The sequence below is a fragment of the Salvelinus sp. IW2-2015 genome, linkage group LG12 (assembly GCF_002910315.2).
Source record: "Salvelinus sp. IW2-2015 linkage group LG12, ASM291031v2, whole genome shotgun sequence".
Taxonomy (NCBI): Eukaryota; Metazoa; Chordata; class Actinopteri; order Salmoniformes; family Salmonidae; genus Salvelinus; species Salvelinus sp. IW2-2015.
In genome coordinates, this window is record NC_036852.1 from 4,740,086 (window position 1) to 4,754,567 (window position 14,482).

The following is a 14,482-nucleotide window of genomic DNA, read 5'->3' on the forward strand; positions in this document are numbered from 1 at the left end:
GAGGAAAGTCAATTAGTGTTACTGATGTTTGAAGTAGAGTATCTGCCTACCTATAAGATATGCAGCGAGAGCGTTTGTGAATAAACCTTTGCAGTGTCTTAATTGCAAAAGTGATGGTAATGTGATGGTAATGTATCAAGTGTGAGCCGACGGAAGCAATATGAAGTGAAGAAGGTGATGTATGGTGTTGCAATCGTGGTGGAAATCACGTTGCCGAATTCCCGGAGCGCCCTGCTAGGGTGAAGGAGTTTGAAGTAGCACGGATCCGGGCTGCACAGCAAGTTTCCCACACAGAGGCGCAGGAAAATGTTGAAGGAGCGAGTGGAGCTGAGGAAGCGGAACCCCATCAGCCAGTTGAGATGCACAATCTCGTTCYTCAGTTGAAGGATACAGATACATTGATTTATTGCGCAAGTGATTCATTGTATTTCCCAAACGAGCAAGAAGTCGGACATAATTGTATCTGCAAGGTTTTMGGATATTCAGGAATTACAGCTGAAACATTGCTGGGAATACTGACTGAACATGATTCACCCTCCCAGGCCCCTGATCCCGTGTAGGGTGTGATTTGGATTGGACAATGACTGAAGGAGTGGGATGTTTTTATTTATCTATTTTGTATGCTTTTTATTTGTCCTTTGAGCAATGGATTAAAACATTTCTCCAGTTCACTACAGTTAGTGGCGGCATGCACATTAAGTTAGCGCGAACACCATTATATCCGAAAATAAGTCTTACTCAGTAGGTTTYCCACATTTTTTTAAGGGGTGTCTTTTAAGGGGTGTCTCTCCCATAGGCACCAATGCTATGGCAGCTGTGTCTGGTCTGCTTAGATCACAGACAGTATATGGACCAGAAAAAAGGAGGGAGWGGGATCGCTCGCTTCCTCATCCATCTCTGAAATAACCTTTGGAGCGGGTTTTTTGTTTGTGACCACKATTATTTCCTCGAAGTAGCCATAGTCGCTGATTACCCAACTCTCAGTCGACTGGAAATGTCTCAACTACAGTTGCTGCGTGTSRTTTTAAATGGGCGTTTAATGGCAACTGCTGTCGAGATTTTCGGGGCAGTTGAGAAAACGGCTACAGAGACAGCTGCYGATCACACCGGAGATAAAATGTTCGTATAGAATAGAACCCCGTATGGTCGCCACATTCAACACTAGCAATTTCCATTATGATTTTTCTTGTCGACATTTAGCAAGTTTGCATTGAAAGTAAACGCGACAATTGCCTGCTACGCTGCGTTTTCATTGAACTGTCTGGTCGATAAAAACGYCTTTGCGTAATGACGTCACACACAAACAARTTTCGCAAAACATTGGTCTTTTCTCAATTAGATTTTACAAAATAGTCATAGGTAATCCAAGAGAGGCGTCGAGGAGAGGGGAAATGGGCATGAATGACTGTAGAAGTCAGGGCATTCATACTCATTGCGCTTCGTGGAGCAGGGCTGAGGTGTTGTGAAGGAAGTGAGTTTGTGTTCATACASGACCTCCCGCCCCCACCTACCGTCACCCAATCAAGCCCTCCACATTATACATTTGAGAGGGGCACGGAGATGTGGTACAGAGCTCAATTTGGCCTCTGCGTTTGCTTCACACCATCCATACCGCGCCTCCGACCACATTTTCAGATCAAGATTCATAACGGYAAAAAAACACTGACCTGCATCAGAAGATGGAAATTAAAAGGCAGGGATTGGACAACTGAAGAAAAAAAAAGTAATGTAAACTCTGGATAATACATGCTCTAGATGTGATAGATTTACTTTTGTAAAACGTTCTACTGGGGTAATTCAGACCGAGTTGCACATGTAAATGGAACTTAATTCCCTTTTTTTGCACTGCTCTCTCTATGCTATTCTGACCTTGAACGGAAGCATGGGGAAACGCCAGTGGAAGTCTGACCTTGAACTGAAGCATGGGGAAACGCCAGGGGAAGTCTGACCTTGAACTGAAGCATGGGGAAACGCCAGTGGAAGTCTGACCTTGAACTGAAGCATGGGGAAACGGGTGTTTGGGGTGGAGATGTTTACAGATAACCCATATTCTGAGCTTGACTTCATTCCCTCCCTCACAACTTTACTGTGAGAATCCCAAGAATAAGGTTGTGCAATCTGTCGGTTTCAAGTGGAAAAACATATAGTTAATTTCCCCTCATAGTTATGACACCATTCTCCATGRACTGTAATTTATAAACTGATAAGAGCATTTACCTTTATGATTGTTGAAGACAAATGTGAAGCAAACTCAGAAGAAAATCAACATGAATGGTATTTCTGCGRCTTTCCTACTGTGAAGTATGGAACGCTGTGCCTTTATAAAGTATTGTAATTGTATGCTCTTGTAACTTTCGGGACTAAACTTGGAGACGCAAGCCAAATGGGATGACAAGGCAAAGCCGAGCACAGTTGACAGTCGCGCCAAATGTGCTCTCTATGATGCTTTAATTAGATGCTACGACATTTCCTGTTTCCTACATTTGTTTTATGTCAAATGTTATTCGCCGCTATATAGGTAGTGACCGTCAGTATTAACCACTCTTATTTAACACGTTTKGTGTTAGTTCCCTTCAGTTGGTACCCTGCATTTCGTATAATTCCATTKCATTYTTTGGTTTAGAATACCTTKATTTGTTTCCTCTGTAAACGCTGTCACGTTCTTGTGGTTGTTACGGAGGGTAGCTAGTAATAGTGGATATTATTTAATGAAGGCCTCATACAAATTGTAGTGTAAATCGGGACATCTAAGCTTATAAAACAATAATGGAGCGCAGACCAAATCATTATAGTTTGAACTTGACATGCAGCGCAAGACTTGGACCTTATTGTCACATAGTTCCATGATCAGTGCGAGCAATCAAGGTTAATTTATATCATTCTAATAATGTACACTCCTTAGTTTTCTTTTATGCATAAAAGCTCTCCAACCCTATTTTTCCTGGAAGTAACATAGGATTCATGAATACTTACCTTACGATAAATGTGTAATAGAGGGTTTTTAAATCTACCCGTGGGTTCTGAAACAGAGKCAAATATTCATGTTTTGATGGCTWTCTTTCATTGATCTCCATATTRTGAACSCATTCTCCGTAGGCTAGATTAGTCTTGTGCCGATCAAATTCAAATTAAAGGTACACAGTATTTAAKGGGATTGCTTTASARACATGAACAGAAAAAAATAATMGAACAAATTACCTGATCGATTCAGTCTGCCACTCAGTGGGTGTGTTTTCTGGGGTTGAACAAAATGTATTCAGTGCGCGCAAGGGAGCCACAAATCTCGTTGCGCAACTACATAAGGTTAGTCTGAATACCAACTAATGAGAAGGGCTTAGTAAAAGGCATGCCTAGGAATGGCGTACATTTCCTGAGTGAATCGGCTCCTAAGTGAATCAAGTTTGATTTGAATTATGTAATTATTAAACAGTACAGAGTATTGTAGGAAACTRACAGCTCTGGTTCAAAGTCTGTTTTCACGTTATTAAAAACAGGGATTCCAGTTTGTTTTGGAATYTCTCTCAGGGTGATGAGAGAATCAGAATGATGTTATTGATAGGTTCAAAATGCATACTTTCCAGATAATATTGCCTTCTTTATGTCCAAGAGTATTTCTCATTCATTTTGACCTAATGCTGTTTGTTCATGATATTGATTGAATCTTTTGGGAAGTAGATCACCAAGTCAGCCTTCTTCCACCTCAAACATTTCACGACTGAGACCCTCTCTTACTGACCCCACTGCTGAAACCCTCATTCACACCTTTGTTTTATCTGGCCTGGATTTGTTTTATCTGGCCTGGACTACTGCAACGCCATTCTCTACCGACTCCCCGCCAAAACACTGGACAGACTTGAACACATTCAAAACTAATCCGATTACAAAAATATTGTAATCCGATTAGATACTTCTTAAATTAAGAACTGTGGCATGTCTCCACTAACAGGTGGAAGTTACAAAATGTGCCTCAATCTTCTGTGATGCCCTTCCCCCACACAGGACACAGTCATGTTTCTCTCCATGTGTACTCTTAAGCCCATGATACAGTGGCAACATTACCTCCACAAATTCCAAGTGTATCATGGCCTTAAAGGCTCCAATGAAGATTTTCAGTGTGAAAAGAGACAAGTCAGATGGCAGTCATCATGTTCAGAAAAACTATTTAATGTTGCAAACAGTAGAGGCCTACTGGGAGYTCACTCTGCACAAAGTCAGCAACCTCTTCAAGATACAACTGCTAAAATGGCAAATGGCTCAAACGCAAATTATTCTTCGGAGTGGCAAGAATATTAATTCTGAATGAGACATACATGCATCATTATAGACGATGGGTGATACTGAACAATGAAACACACACAATGGTTTCTGGAAGAGACGGGCTACGCAATTAACAATACAAGTTCTGTTCTCAGTGGAAAAATACAGCTTCACACTTAATGAAAAGTTACAGCCAATACAGAATGGAAAATGACAGGTTAAGCAGAATATGTCCTGATTATGGCCTTTAATAGTTATGCATAGATGGTGCCGACAGACATGGCAGCTTTGCTTCTAGCTAAGTAACTTTGCGGTATTTTTTTGTGTGTGTGTTATTTCTTACATTACTGGCCCAGAACGTTTTGTGTTATTACATACAGCCGGAAAGTACTTTTGGATATCAGAGCAGCGGTAACTCCCCAGCATTACAACTTTCCCAAATTGGTGCCTTTTTTTAACTGTTAGATACTACTGCCCTGTTGGAGCTAGGAACACAAGCATTTCGCTACACCCGCAATAACACCTGCTAAATATGTGTATGTGACCAATAAAATTTGATTTGAATAGAGAATCAGGCTTCAGGACTACCAGAGTAAAGGTCATTCAAGCATGTCCTCAGGTGACCCTTTTAGGCTTTGAAMGTTGTTCTTCGCTGTGTGTTCTCCGATGACAATTAAATGCTTTAGTGCCAGAAGTGCATTGTCGACAGAAAACGTGGAAGATTCCTCCCCTGTGTGAATGTCTCATACGCAGTGTCAAATGAAAGGCAGTTSTGAAAGATTAGCCAGTCATGGTATTAATGTGGTTCCTCCCCTCCGTCTCCCCAGACGAMTCAGATTGGAAGGAGTGAAACATTTACAACAATCCTGACAGCAAAATAGTTTATTGCTCATCTGATTATCCTCATATGCACTTGTGACTGCCAGTGCTTAAAGATCTGCTACTATAGCAACAATTATCTGARTTCCCTCGTGTGAATCCTCATATGCGCTGTCAGATTACCTTTATGACGAAWATATTTGCCCCAATAATAATGACAGTTATACGATGTCTCCTGTGTGATTCTTCATGTGATAACTTAGAGAAGTGTGCTGATTATAACATTTRCCACAGAACTGGCAGCGAAAACGTTTCTCCCCTGTGTGAATCCTCCTGTGAATATTCAGATCCCTAAATTTAAAAAAACATTTGCCACAATCGTGGCAGCGATGCGATTTCTCCTCTGTGTGCGACCTCCTATGATAATTCAGGGACCCAGCATTAGAAAAATYTTTGCCACATTCACCACAGCAATAAAATTTCTCTCCTGTGTGATCCTTCAAAGTGGTCAAGGAGGGTTTGAAGCGGTCAGACTGAGTGAATACTTTGCCACAATTCACCCTTGTGTGAATCRTCATATGAGAATCCAGATATCCCCACTGAGCAAAACATTTGCCACATTCATCACAGCGAAACTGAWTACCTCCGGAGTGTATCATGATCCTATGAGAATTCAGTTTTCCCATCTGAGTGAAACGTTCACCACAATCACTACAGCAAAATGATTTWTCTTCTGTCTGACACCTCKTTTGCACTGGTGATTTCAGATCCATTGATTTTCTACCTTTGGAGCTGATAAATCTTTTTCCCTTTTCTGCCTGTGTCCTCCTCGATTTGGGCTGYGGCCGAGAGCCACTGGTTGGCTTTGAAGAATCCACTTCCTTAGGTTTTGTTCTGTCTTTGTATTCTTCACTTTGGGTTTGTGAGGARTGAGTTGAGTACTGATCATAGTCACTTTTCACCCAGGCAAGGGTGAATACAGAGTCTTCCTCCTCCTGGATGATCCTGAATTCCTCCTGTTCCTCTTTAATCTGTATGGGGTTCCAGTCATCTTGCCCCAGATCGGGGCTCCACTCTTGTTCAAAGTGCTGCTGCTCAGGGGGAAACTCCACTTCAGAGACAATGAACTGCTCAAAATCTGAAGGGAAGGAGAAAAGATGAGTTAGAATTTATAAGCTGATGAGATAGGTGGTCTTTGCATTGTCTTATGTCAGGCAGTGCTTCATCCTTAACTGACAGTGTAAACAAATTCTGACATAAAAAAATGGGGTCCCTGTTTAAGGATAGGTTCAGCCTTTTACAACATAATACTAGTTGGTTCTTCACCTTGAAAGTAGTCTATGAATCTTTAAACAGCCACTACAAACATTGYCTAACTTAAGCCACAACTAGCAAAACATCTATGGAAGTGATAGGCAACTGTGCAATGTCAAATCAAATTAGGGCTGACCCCAATTAATCGARTGGTCAATTGTTTGGGTCGTTAGGCTGTTGGTCGACCGAGATTGTTTTAGTCGAGCAGTAACAAATATATATCTGCGCCCATCTCTGTGAACTAATCCATTGTGGAAGCCTAGACTAWAGCCAATTTAMGCTTGATTCGAAAATGTGGTCGGAGACTCCATATGGAGGGTGTGATGCAGAGGCCAAATCGAGCWCTGTACCGCATCGCCATACGCCTCCCAAATTTTGCAACAATGCGGAGGGCTCTGTATAGCTCCACATTGACATGATTGGTTGACAGTAGGTGGGGGTGGTACATCCTGTATAAACACAAACTCACTTCCTTGACAGCATCTCTGCACTGCTCTGTGAAGCGCAAGAAGTATGAATGCCCTGACTTCTGCTGAGGTCATATCATCATAAATGCTGCATGGCCAATGCAAACGTCAGATTAAACATGCGCCCAGACCAGAATGCACTTCACTCTCCAGAATGCGCTCTCTCCCGGCAATTTGTGCACATTCATTGCTTCATAACTTAATTGTGTGAATTGTTTGCTTTTGATTGTTAGTGTATATCACTACTTACACTACCGGTCAAAAGTTTTATAACACCTACTCGTTCAAGGGTTTTTCTTTATTTTTACTATTTTCTACATTGTAGAACAATAGTGAAGACATCAAAACTATGAAATAARACATGGAATCATGTAGTAACCAAAAGTGTTCAATCAAAATATATTTTAGACTCTTCAAAGTAGCCACCCTTTGCCTTGATGACTGCTTTGCACACGTTTGGCATTCTCTCAACCAGCTTCACCTCTCACAAAGACACGGCAGTTGTAACCCAAAATCTCCAATTTGCACTCCAGACCAAAGGACATTTCCACAGGTCTAATGTCCATTGCTCGTGTTTCTTGGCCCAAGCAAGTCTCTTCTTATTATTGGTGTCCTTTAGTAGTGGTTTCTTTGCAGCAATTCTACCATGAAGTCCTGATTCACACAGTCTCCTCTGAACAGTTGATGCTGAGATATGTCTGTTACTTGAACTCTGTGAAGCATTTATTTGGGCTGCAATTTCTGAGGCTGGTAACTCTAATGAACTTATCCTTTGCAGCAGAGGTAAGTCTGGGTCTTCCATTCCTGTGGCGGTCCTCATGAGAGCCAGTTTCATCATAGAGCTTGATGGTTTTTGCAACTGCACTTGTAGAAACTTTACATTTTCCGTATTGATTGACTTTCATGTCAAAGTAATGATGGACTGTCGTTTCTCTTTGCTTATTTGAGCTGTTCTTGCCATAATATGGACTTGGTCTTTTAACAAATGGGGCTATCTTCTGTATACCACTCCTACCTTGTCACGACACAACTGATTGGCTCAAACACATTAAGGAAAGACATTCCACAAATTAACAAGGCAAACATGTTAATTGAAATGCATTCCAGGTGACTACCTCATGAAGCTGGTTGAGAGAATGCCAAGAGTTCTGTCAATTGAGTCACTGTGTTTTGTATGAAGTGCTGCTGTCAATGTTGAGTAAGGATGTGCACGCATAGAAGTAGTCCTATAGGCTACCTGGCCTGCGTGCAAATGTAGGCATAGAAAAGGTGCCCATTTGGGGATCTGATAGTATTTCTGACTGGCTTAACGCACCACCACCTGTGGAGCTTCTCAAAGTAATGTTTTCTTCACCTTAAACAGCAAGCAAACTAGGTCTCTAAATTTAAAAAAATTTTTTTTTACATCCATTGAGAATTACAATTACAATCAAATCTTTCCAGCTCTCTCTTTTTCGATAACCACTCGGCATGAAAGGGGAAAATATCATGCTCTGATCCAGTGGAAAAGTCATAAAAATAGGCTTCTTATTAGTGCTTGACTTGGACTGAAAAAGGTTCTGGTACTCATTTTGGGTCATGGTACTGCTTATATTTAGGTGCAGGAGCTCCACAATACTTTTGAGCTACTATTCTATAAGAGGAACAGGAGCTCAAGCGGATGAAAAGTTGAGGGTGTCGGTACTCAGCTCTGGTGAGCTCCTGCCCAAGTCAAGCACGGCTTCTTATCCCTTGCGCAAATAGCCTACAGCTGTGTCTGTCCCGAGCTCACTGTATTTTATACAATGTTGCAAGTAGCACGCCCCCAGCTGGACCCAAGTTAATACAATGTTTGAAGTTTGTTGCAGACAGGCCAAATGTAGCCAATGTGATTTATAGGATATTTATTTTTATCAGGATATTTTCTACCTGCCGGCTGCAATATTTTTTATTTGTTGGCCTTATGTAGGCTATTTTTACATAGTTGGCAATGGCAATAGAAGATACTTTTTAGGTTTGTATAATTTTCATTTGGATAGAATTTTGATTAACTACATGACAATGATTAAGATATGAAGACGTTATTATAAATTAAATTCAACTGTTTCATGAAGATGTGTATATGAAAACCATAACTGGCACACAGATCCGCAGAAATGGTAAGATAAATTGCCATTCCACATGAGAAAGGTTGCCGACTCCTCGTGTAGCTTATTCCCGGCAACTTCAGGAGAGTAATGGCAGAATCAGCGAAAGCCAGCAGGAGCTGGAGCAGAATAGTTGGGTCAGGTAAAGTTTTTTTCCTTCTGGTTATCTAGACCTGTCGCCCTCTTGAGGCAGAAATTTGTAAGCTTAAAGCATCAGACAAGCTCAATGCATATAGTTGATTTTATTAAAACACGTGGAGTGTCTCTATATATAGAATAAATATATGTTGAAAATTTGAGCAATAGATTTGTGAAAAGAACAGAAGACTTTCGGTCAACCAAGATTTTTGTTGTTGTCAGGGACAGCCCTAAATCAAATAARTGTGTTGATTTCAGTTGATTTGGCCATTAACTGGAAAAGTGTTTCATAAAGAAAAGAGGCATATTCTGCCCGTTTGAGTTTTTTTGCCTCTATACATTTAAGTTAGTAAGGAAGACACCGGCATCTTTTGCAACCTGACTGGAGGATGTTTAATGTATTCACTGGTAGCAGGGAAATGAGTGTGCTAGCCAATGTACAATGTCTGTTCAAACGATAGTGGAAACGTCAAAAGACAGAAACAGCGACTACTAGCGGCTGTTCGGGCTAGAAATGCTGCAGAGGCAGGCTGCTAGTGGAGTCATGGCAGAGGGGAAGAGGCGAAGCGAGAGGGTTTACTCCACCCAAAATCTGTCCACATTAAGCAGGTCATTAATTATTACGCAAGTGAGGAGTTTTTGCATGGGGGGCAATGAGTATGGAKTTTTGTCAAGATAAAAATGTATTGCCATTTTGATAAAATTAGACGTTTTTGATCTAATACTAGTATCTAATTTTATCAAAATGGCAATACATTTGTAACACTTAGGTTATTACAAGTGTACCACAGGAGGCTGGTGAGAGGAGGAACGCTAATAATATTGGCTGGAATGGAGTAAATGGAATGATATCAAACACATACCTTAATACATTTCCATTGATTCCATACTAGGAGCCCATCCTCCCAAATGATGGTGCCACTGATATAAATATGATGCACTGACATCCTGGTAACTTTGAGAAAAAACACTTTATATCGGAGTTGTCCCTGTTGAAATTCAAGACTTCAATGCATATTCATGAGAATAGCATAGCGTCTCATTCTCCATTGAATACAGTCCGTTGACTTCAACACCCCTCGTCAAATATTCCAAGAAGTATTCAAACAACGAGATATATCCAAAAATAGGAACAGGCAGGAGCTTGACAGCCCGCCGTTCTGCTCTGTGGACATCCAATCCAATTGTTAGGGAGAAGACAAGCATCTCCTCATACAGTATATCTGGGGCGTTATCATTACGGAAACCGTTCACCGTTTTTAAGAACCAAACGGAAACAAACAGAGCAAACGAGTGTTTCTATTTGACAAATTCAGGTAGGTCCCTCCCTTTTCATTCYCTTCTGTTTAATAACTGTTTTGCAACAGAATTGGCGTAATGAAGATGCTCCCAGCCATAGTTGCGTCACTAGATACCACAGCCAAAGTCATAAACTTCGTATTTGGTGTGGTTTATCTTGGCATCCAACGTTATGGTGCATTACCGCCACCTACTGTCCTGGAGTGTGGGCCAGTAACAGGGTGAAACTAAAACCTACCTGCCAACCCCATTGCCCTTAAAAAATATTAAATATTTGACACTYTATCTAAGAACGTTCTACTCAATATACTCAAACTAATTTCCTGTATCCTCTTCTCCCTCATTCTAGATCGCTACCTKTTTCCCTCTGATACTGCCCACACTGTTGCAATACATGCTCCACGGTCTCTGTTTCAAAGTCAGAAACACCGCCTGTTCTACAATTTATCTTCTTAAAATCTGTTTTTAACGCTAACCTTATTCCTAAKCTTAAATGAATACCAAAAAGCTACTTTTTGCTTTCATAAATGTTTACGATAGAGCCGATTGATTTTGTGGCTGTGGTAACTAGTGACAACCCCTAATCATGTTCAACTGCAAGTCAACATGGCTGCCGAATTTGCTAGCTGTCAGCACAGAGGTTTTCTAGCCACGTTACTTAGGCTAGCTTCCTGCAGCACTGAATTAAATCCTCAACAATGCAAATGTTTATAAAATTAATGTTGAATACTGAGAATGTAACAAACCTGCTCTATACAACTTTATCTCAGGTTTCAGGATGATGTCAAGCAGCCCCTGTAGACGTCGGTTGTCCTCTTTCGATAGATAAACGTTGTCCTGGTACTCTGATATCGTTTTTGCKACGGCTCTGAATATCTCATCCGCAGCGCCTGTACATCGTTGGTTAAAAATCACTCTCAACAACTCCAATTTAGACATTTTTTTTTCAGATAGTGCCAATGGCTAGCTCGCGTTGCGTTCCGTCACCCGTGAAGCCTACAAGAGTAATGAAGAACTTCCGGGGCAAGTTTTTTTAATCCTCAAAGTAAGAGTTATATATGTGAAAATGTAAAATTAACAATAAAAGCTAAAATTGAATTATCAACATTTATTACTAGTTATAACACACACGGATTCTTTCAAATAAGAGCAATATTTTGTGAAACTAAAGAGAAAACAGGAACTAATTGTTTAGTTTTTTTTTTTAACAGGATTCCCACTCTTCAAGAAATCATTCATAACTTTTCCATAAAACGTTTTATGACTTACAAGGATGAAAATACTATTTTACTTAACTAGGCAAGTCAGTTAAGTCAAGAACAAATTCTTATTTAACAACTACGGCCTACCAAAAGGCAAAAGACCACCTGCGGAGATGGGGGCTGGAGTTATTTTATATTTTAAATAATATATATATTTATTTATTTATTTTTCAAATATCAATTATATTTTTTATACATATATTTAAAAAATTAAAAAAATAAATAGGGGGCAAAACACAGATAACTACACACCGAAGTAGGTCTCATACATGTATGTGTAGATAAACAATGTATCAATTCCCTAGGTGAAAAGCCCGTTTGTTCAGGTAGAGAATGGCCTGGTGTCTAATGGGCTGAACTGGAATCTAATGTTTCTACTGGATTCAATAGGACTAGTTTAAGTGCCATTTGAGCTAGACTCGGTAACAGCTTGCATCAACGTGGATTTCATCAGATCAAGATAATTGTATCACTATCGTTGGACCAATTATTTGACAGATATTGTGCAGTGATTGCCTGGCAGGGTTCACATGACAAGTTATAAAAGGAGACTAATATAATCAAGTTAAAAACTATGAACAATAGTAACTTGTCTGTCTGATGCCCTTCTCTACACAGGGCACAGTCATGTTCCCCTACATTCTCTCCATGTGTCTGCTTAAGCCTTGCTTTGTTTTGAAGCAATCACGACTTAGCCTAAATAGTTTCTTCTCAGTTTGTATTCTCTAAAGACTATTCAATGCACGTTTGGCACTTAAGCATTTGACAGACAATTGTAAGATTCCTCCTGTGTGAATGTCTCGTACACAGTAGCCACATTTCCATCCACAGTTTTTATGCGAGTTAAATCAAATCAAATGTTATTTGTCACACACACATGTTGAGAAGATGTTATTGCAGGTGTAGTGATGCTTGTGTTTCTAGCTCCAACCGTGCAGTAATATCTAACAATACACACAACCTAAAAGTAAAATAATGGAATTAAGGAATATATAAATATTAAGATGTGCAATGTCAGAGTGGCATAGACTAAAATACAGTAGAATAGAATACAGTATATACACATGAGATGAGTAAAGCAGTATGTAAACTTRAAACATGAGTAAAGTGACTAGTGTTCSATTATTAAAGTGGCCATTTCAAGTCTARGTATATGGGGAAGCAGCCTCTAAAGGTGTAGGGTTATGTAACCGGGTGGAAGCCGCCTAGTGATGGCTATTTAACAGTTTAATMGCCTTGAGAMAGACTGAAAAACAGCTCCTCTTGGTCCCAGCTTTGAAGCACCTGTACTGACCATGCCTTTTAAATGATAGCAGGCAGTGGCTCGGGTGGTTATTGTCCTTGATGATCTTTTTGGCCTTCCTGTGACATCGGGTGCTGTAGGTGTCCTGGAGGGGAGATGATAGTCAGTTTTATGAGGGTGTTGGCGCGTGAGTGAAGTAGCTTTGTTGCGAAATAGGAAGCCATTCTAGATTAATTATGGATTGGAGATGCTTAATATGAGTCTGGAAGGAGAGTTTACAGTCTAGCCAGACACCTAGGTATTTTGTAGTTGTCCACATATTCTAAGTCAGAAACCGTCCATAGTAGGATGCTAGTCGGGCGAGCGGGTCGGGCAGCGATTTTTTGATAAGCATTCATTTAGTTTTACTTGTTTTAAGAGCAGTTGGAGGCCATGGAAGGAGTGTTGTATGGCATTGAAGCTCGTTTGGAGGTTTGTTAACACAGTTCCAAAGAAGGGCCAGATGTATACAGAATGGTGTCGTTGCGTAGAGGTGTATTAAGGATACACCGCAGAAAGAGCGACATCATTGATATATACAGAGAAAAGAGTGGCTCAGAATGAACCCTGTGGTACCCCATAGATACTGCCAGGGTTCGGACAACAGGCCTTCCAATTTGACACACTGAACTCTGTCTGAGAAGTAGTTGGTGAACCAGGCGAGGCAGTAATGGAAAACCAAGGCTGTTGAGTCTGCCGATAAGAATACGGTGATTGACAGAGTCGAAGCCTTGGCCAGGTCGATGAAGACGGCTGGCACAGTACGGTCTTTTATCGATGCCGGTTATGATATCATTTAGTACCTTGACATGGCTGGGTGCACCTGTGACCAGCTCCGAAACGGATTGCACAGTGGAGAAGGTACCGGTGGGATTCGAATGGTCAGTGATCTGTTTGTTAACTTGGCTTTTGAAGCTTTAGAAAGGCAGAGCAGGATGGATATAGGTCTGTAACAGTTTGGGTCTAGAGTGTCTCCCCCTTTGAGAGGGATGACCGCGGCAGCTTTCCAATCTTTAGGAATCTCAGACCGATATGAAAGAGAGGTTGACCAGACTAGTAATAGGGGTTGCAACAATGGCGGCGGATAATTGAATGAACAGCATTCTTACATAGTTATTCCTTTTGTTCAGATGGGATAGGGCAGTGTGCAGTGCGATGGCGATTGGAATCGTCTTGTGGATCTATTGGGGCGTAAGCAAATGAAGTGTCTAGGTGTCAGGTAAGGTAGAGTGATATAATCCTTAACTATCCTCTCAAAGCACTTCATAATTACAGTGCAACGGGGCGATAGTAATTTAGTTAGTTATCTTTGTTTTCTTGGGGGAGAACAATGGTGGACATCTTGAAGCAAGTGTGGACAGTAGACTGTGTGTTAGGGAGAAGATTGAATATGTCCGTAAACACTCCAGCCAGCTGGTCTGCACATGCTCTGAGATGCGGCTAGGGATGCCGTCTGGGCGGCAGCCTTGCGAAGGTTAACACGCTTGTCTTACTCATGTGCCACGGAGAAGGAGATCA

The 14,482-nt window shown here is 40.9% G+C and overlaps 1 protein-coding gene across 2 annotated transcripts in view; it reads right to left on the reverse strand.

Annotated features, from left to right (window-relative positions):
• Positions 1-4,143: 4,143 nt before the first annotated feature.
• The window catches only part of LOC111970909 (zinc finger protein 32), a 35,496-nt gene continuing 25,157 nt past the window's right edge, over positions 4,144-14,482 (reverse strand). The window contains exons 1-2 of one of the 2 annotated variants that reach the window (XM_023997662.2): positions 11,167-11,435; positions 4,144-6,214 (exon numbers count right to left, since the gene is read on the reverse strand). In XM_023997662.2, coding sequence (XP_023853430.1) covers positions 5,298-6,214; positions 11,167-11,359 — 1,110 coding nt within the window. In that variant the 5' untranslated portion in view covers positions 11,360-11,435 and the 3' untranslated portion in view covers positions 4,144-5,297. Of the gene's footprint in view, positions 6,215-11,166; positions 11,436-14,482 lie in introns of those variants that run through there. The other variant, XM_023997660.2, reaches the window with a different exon arrangement.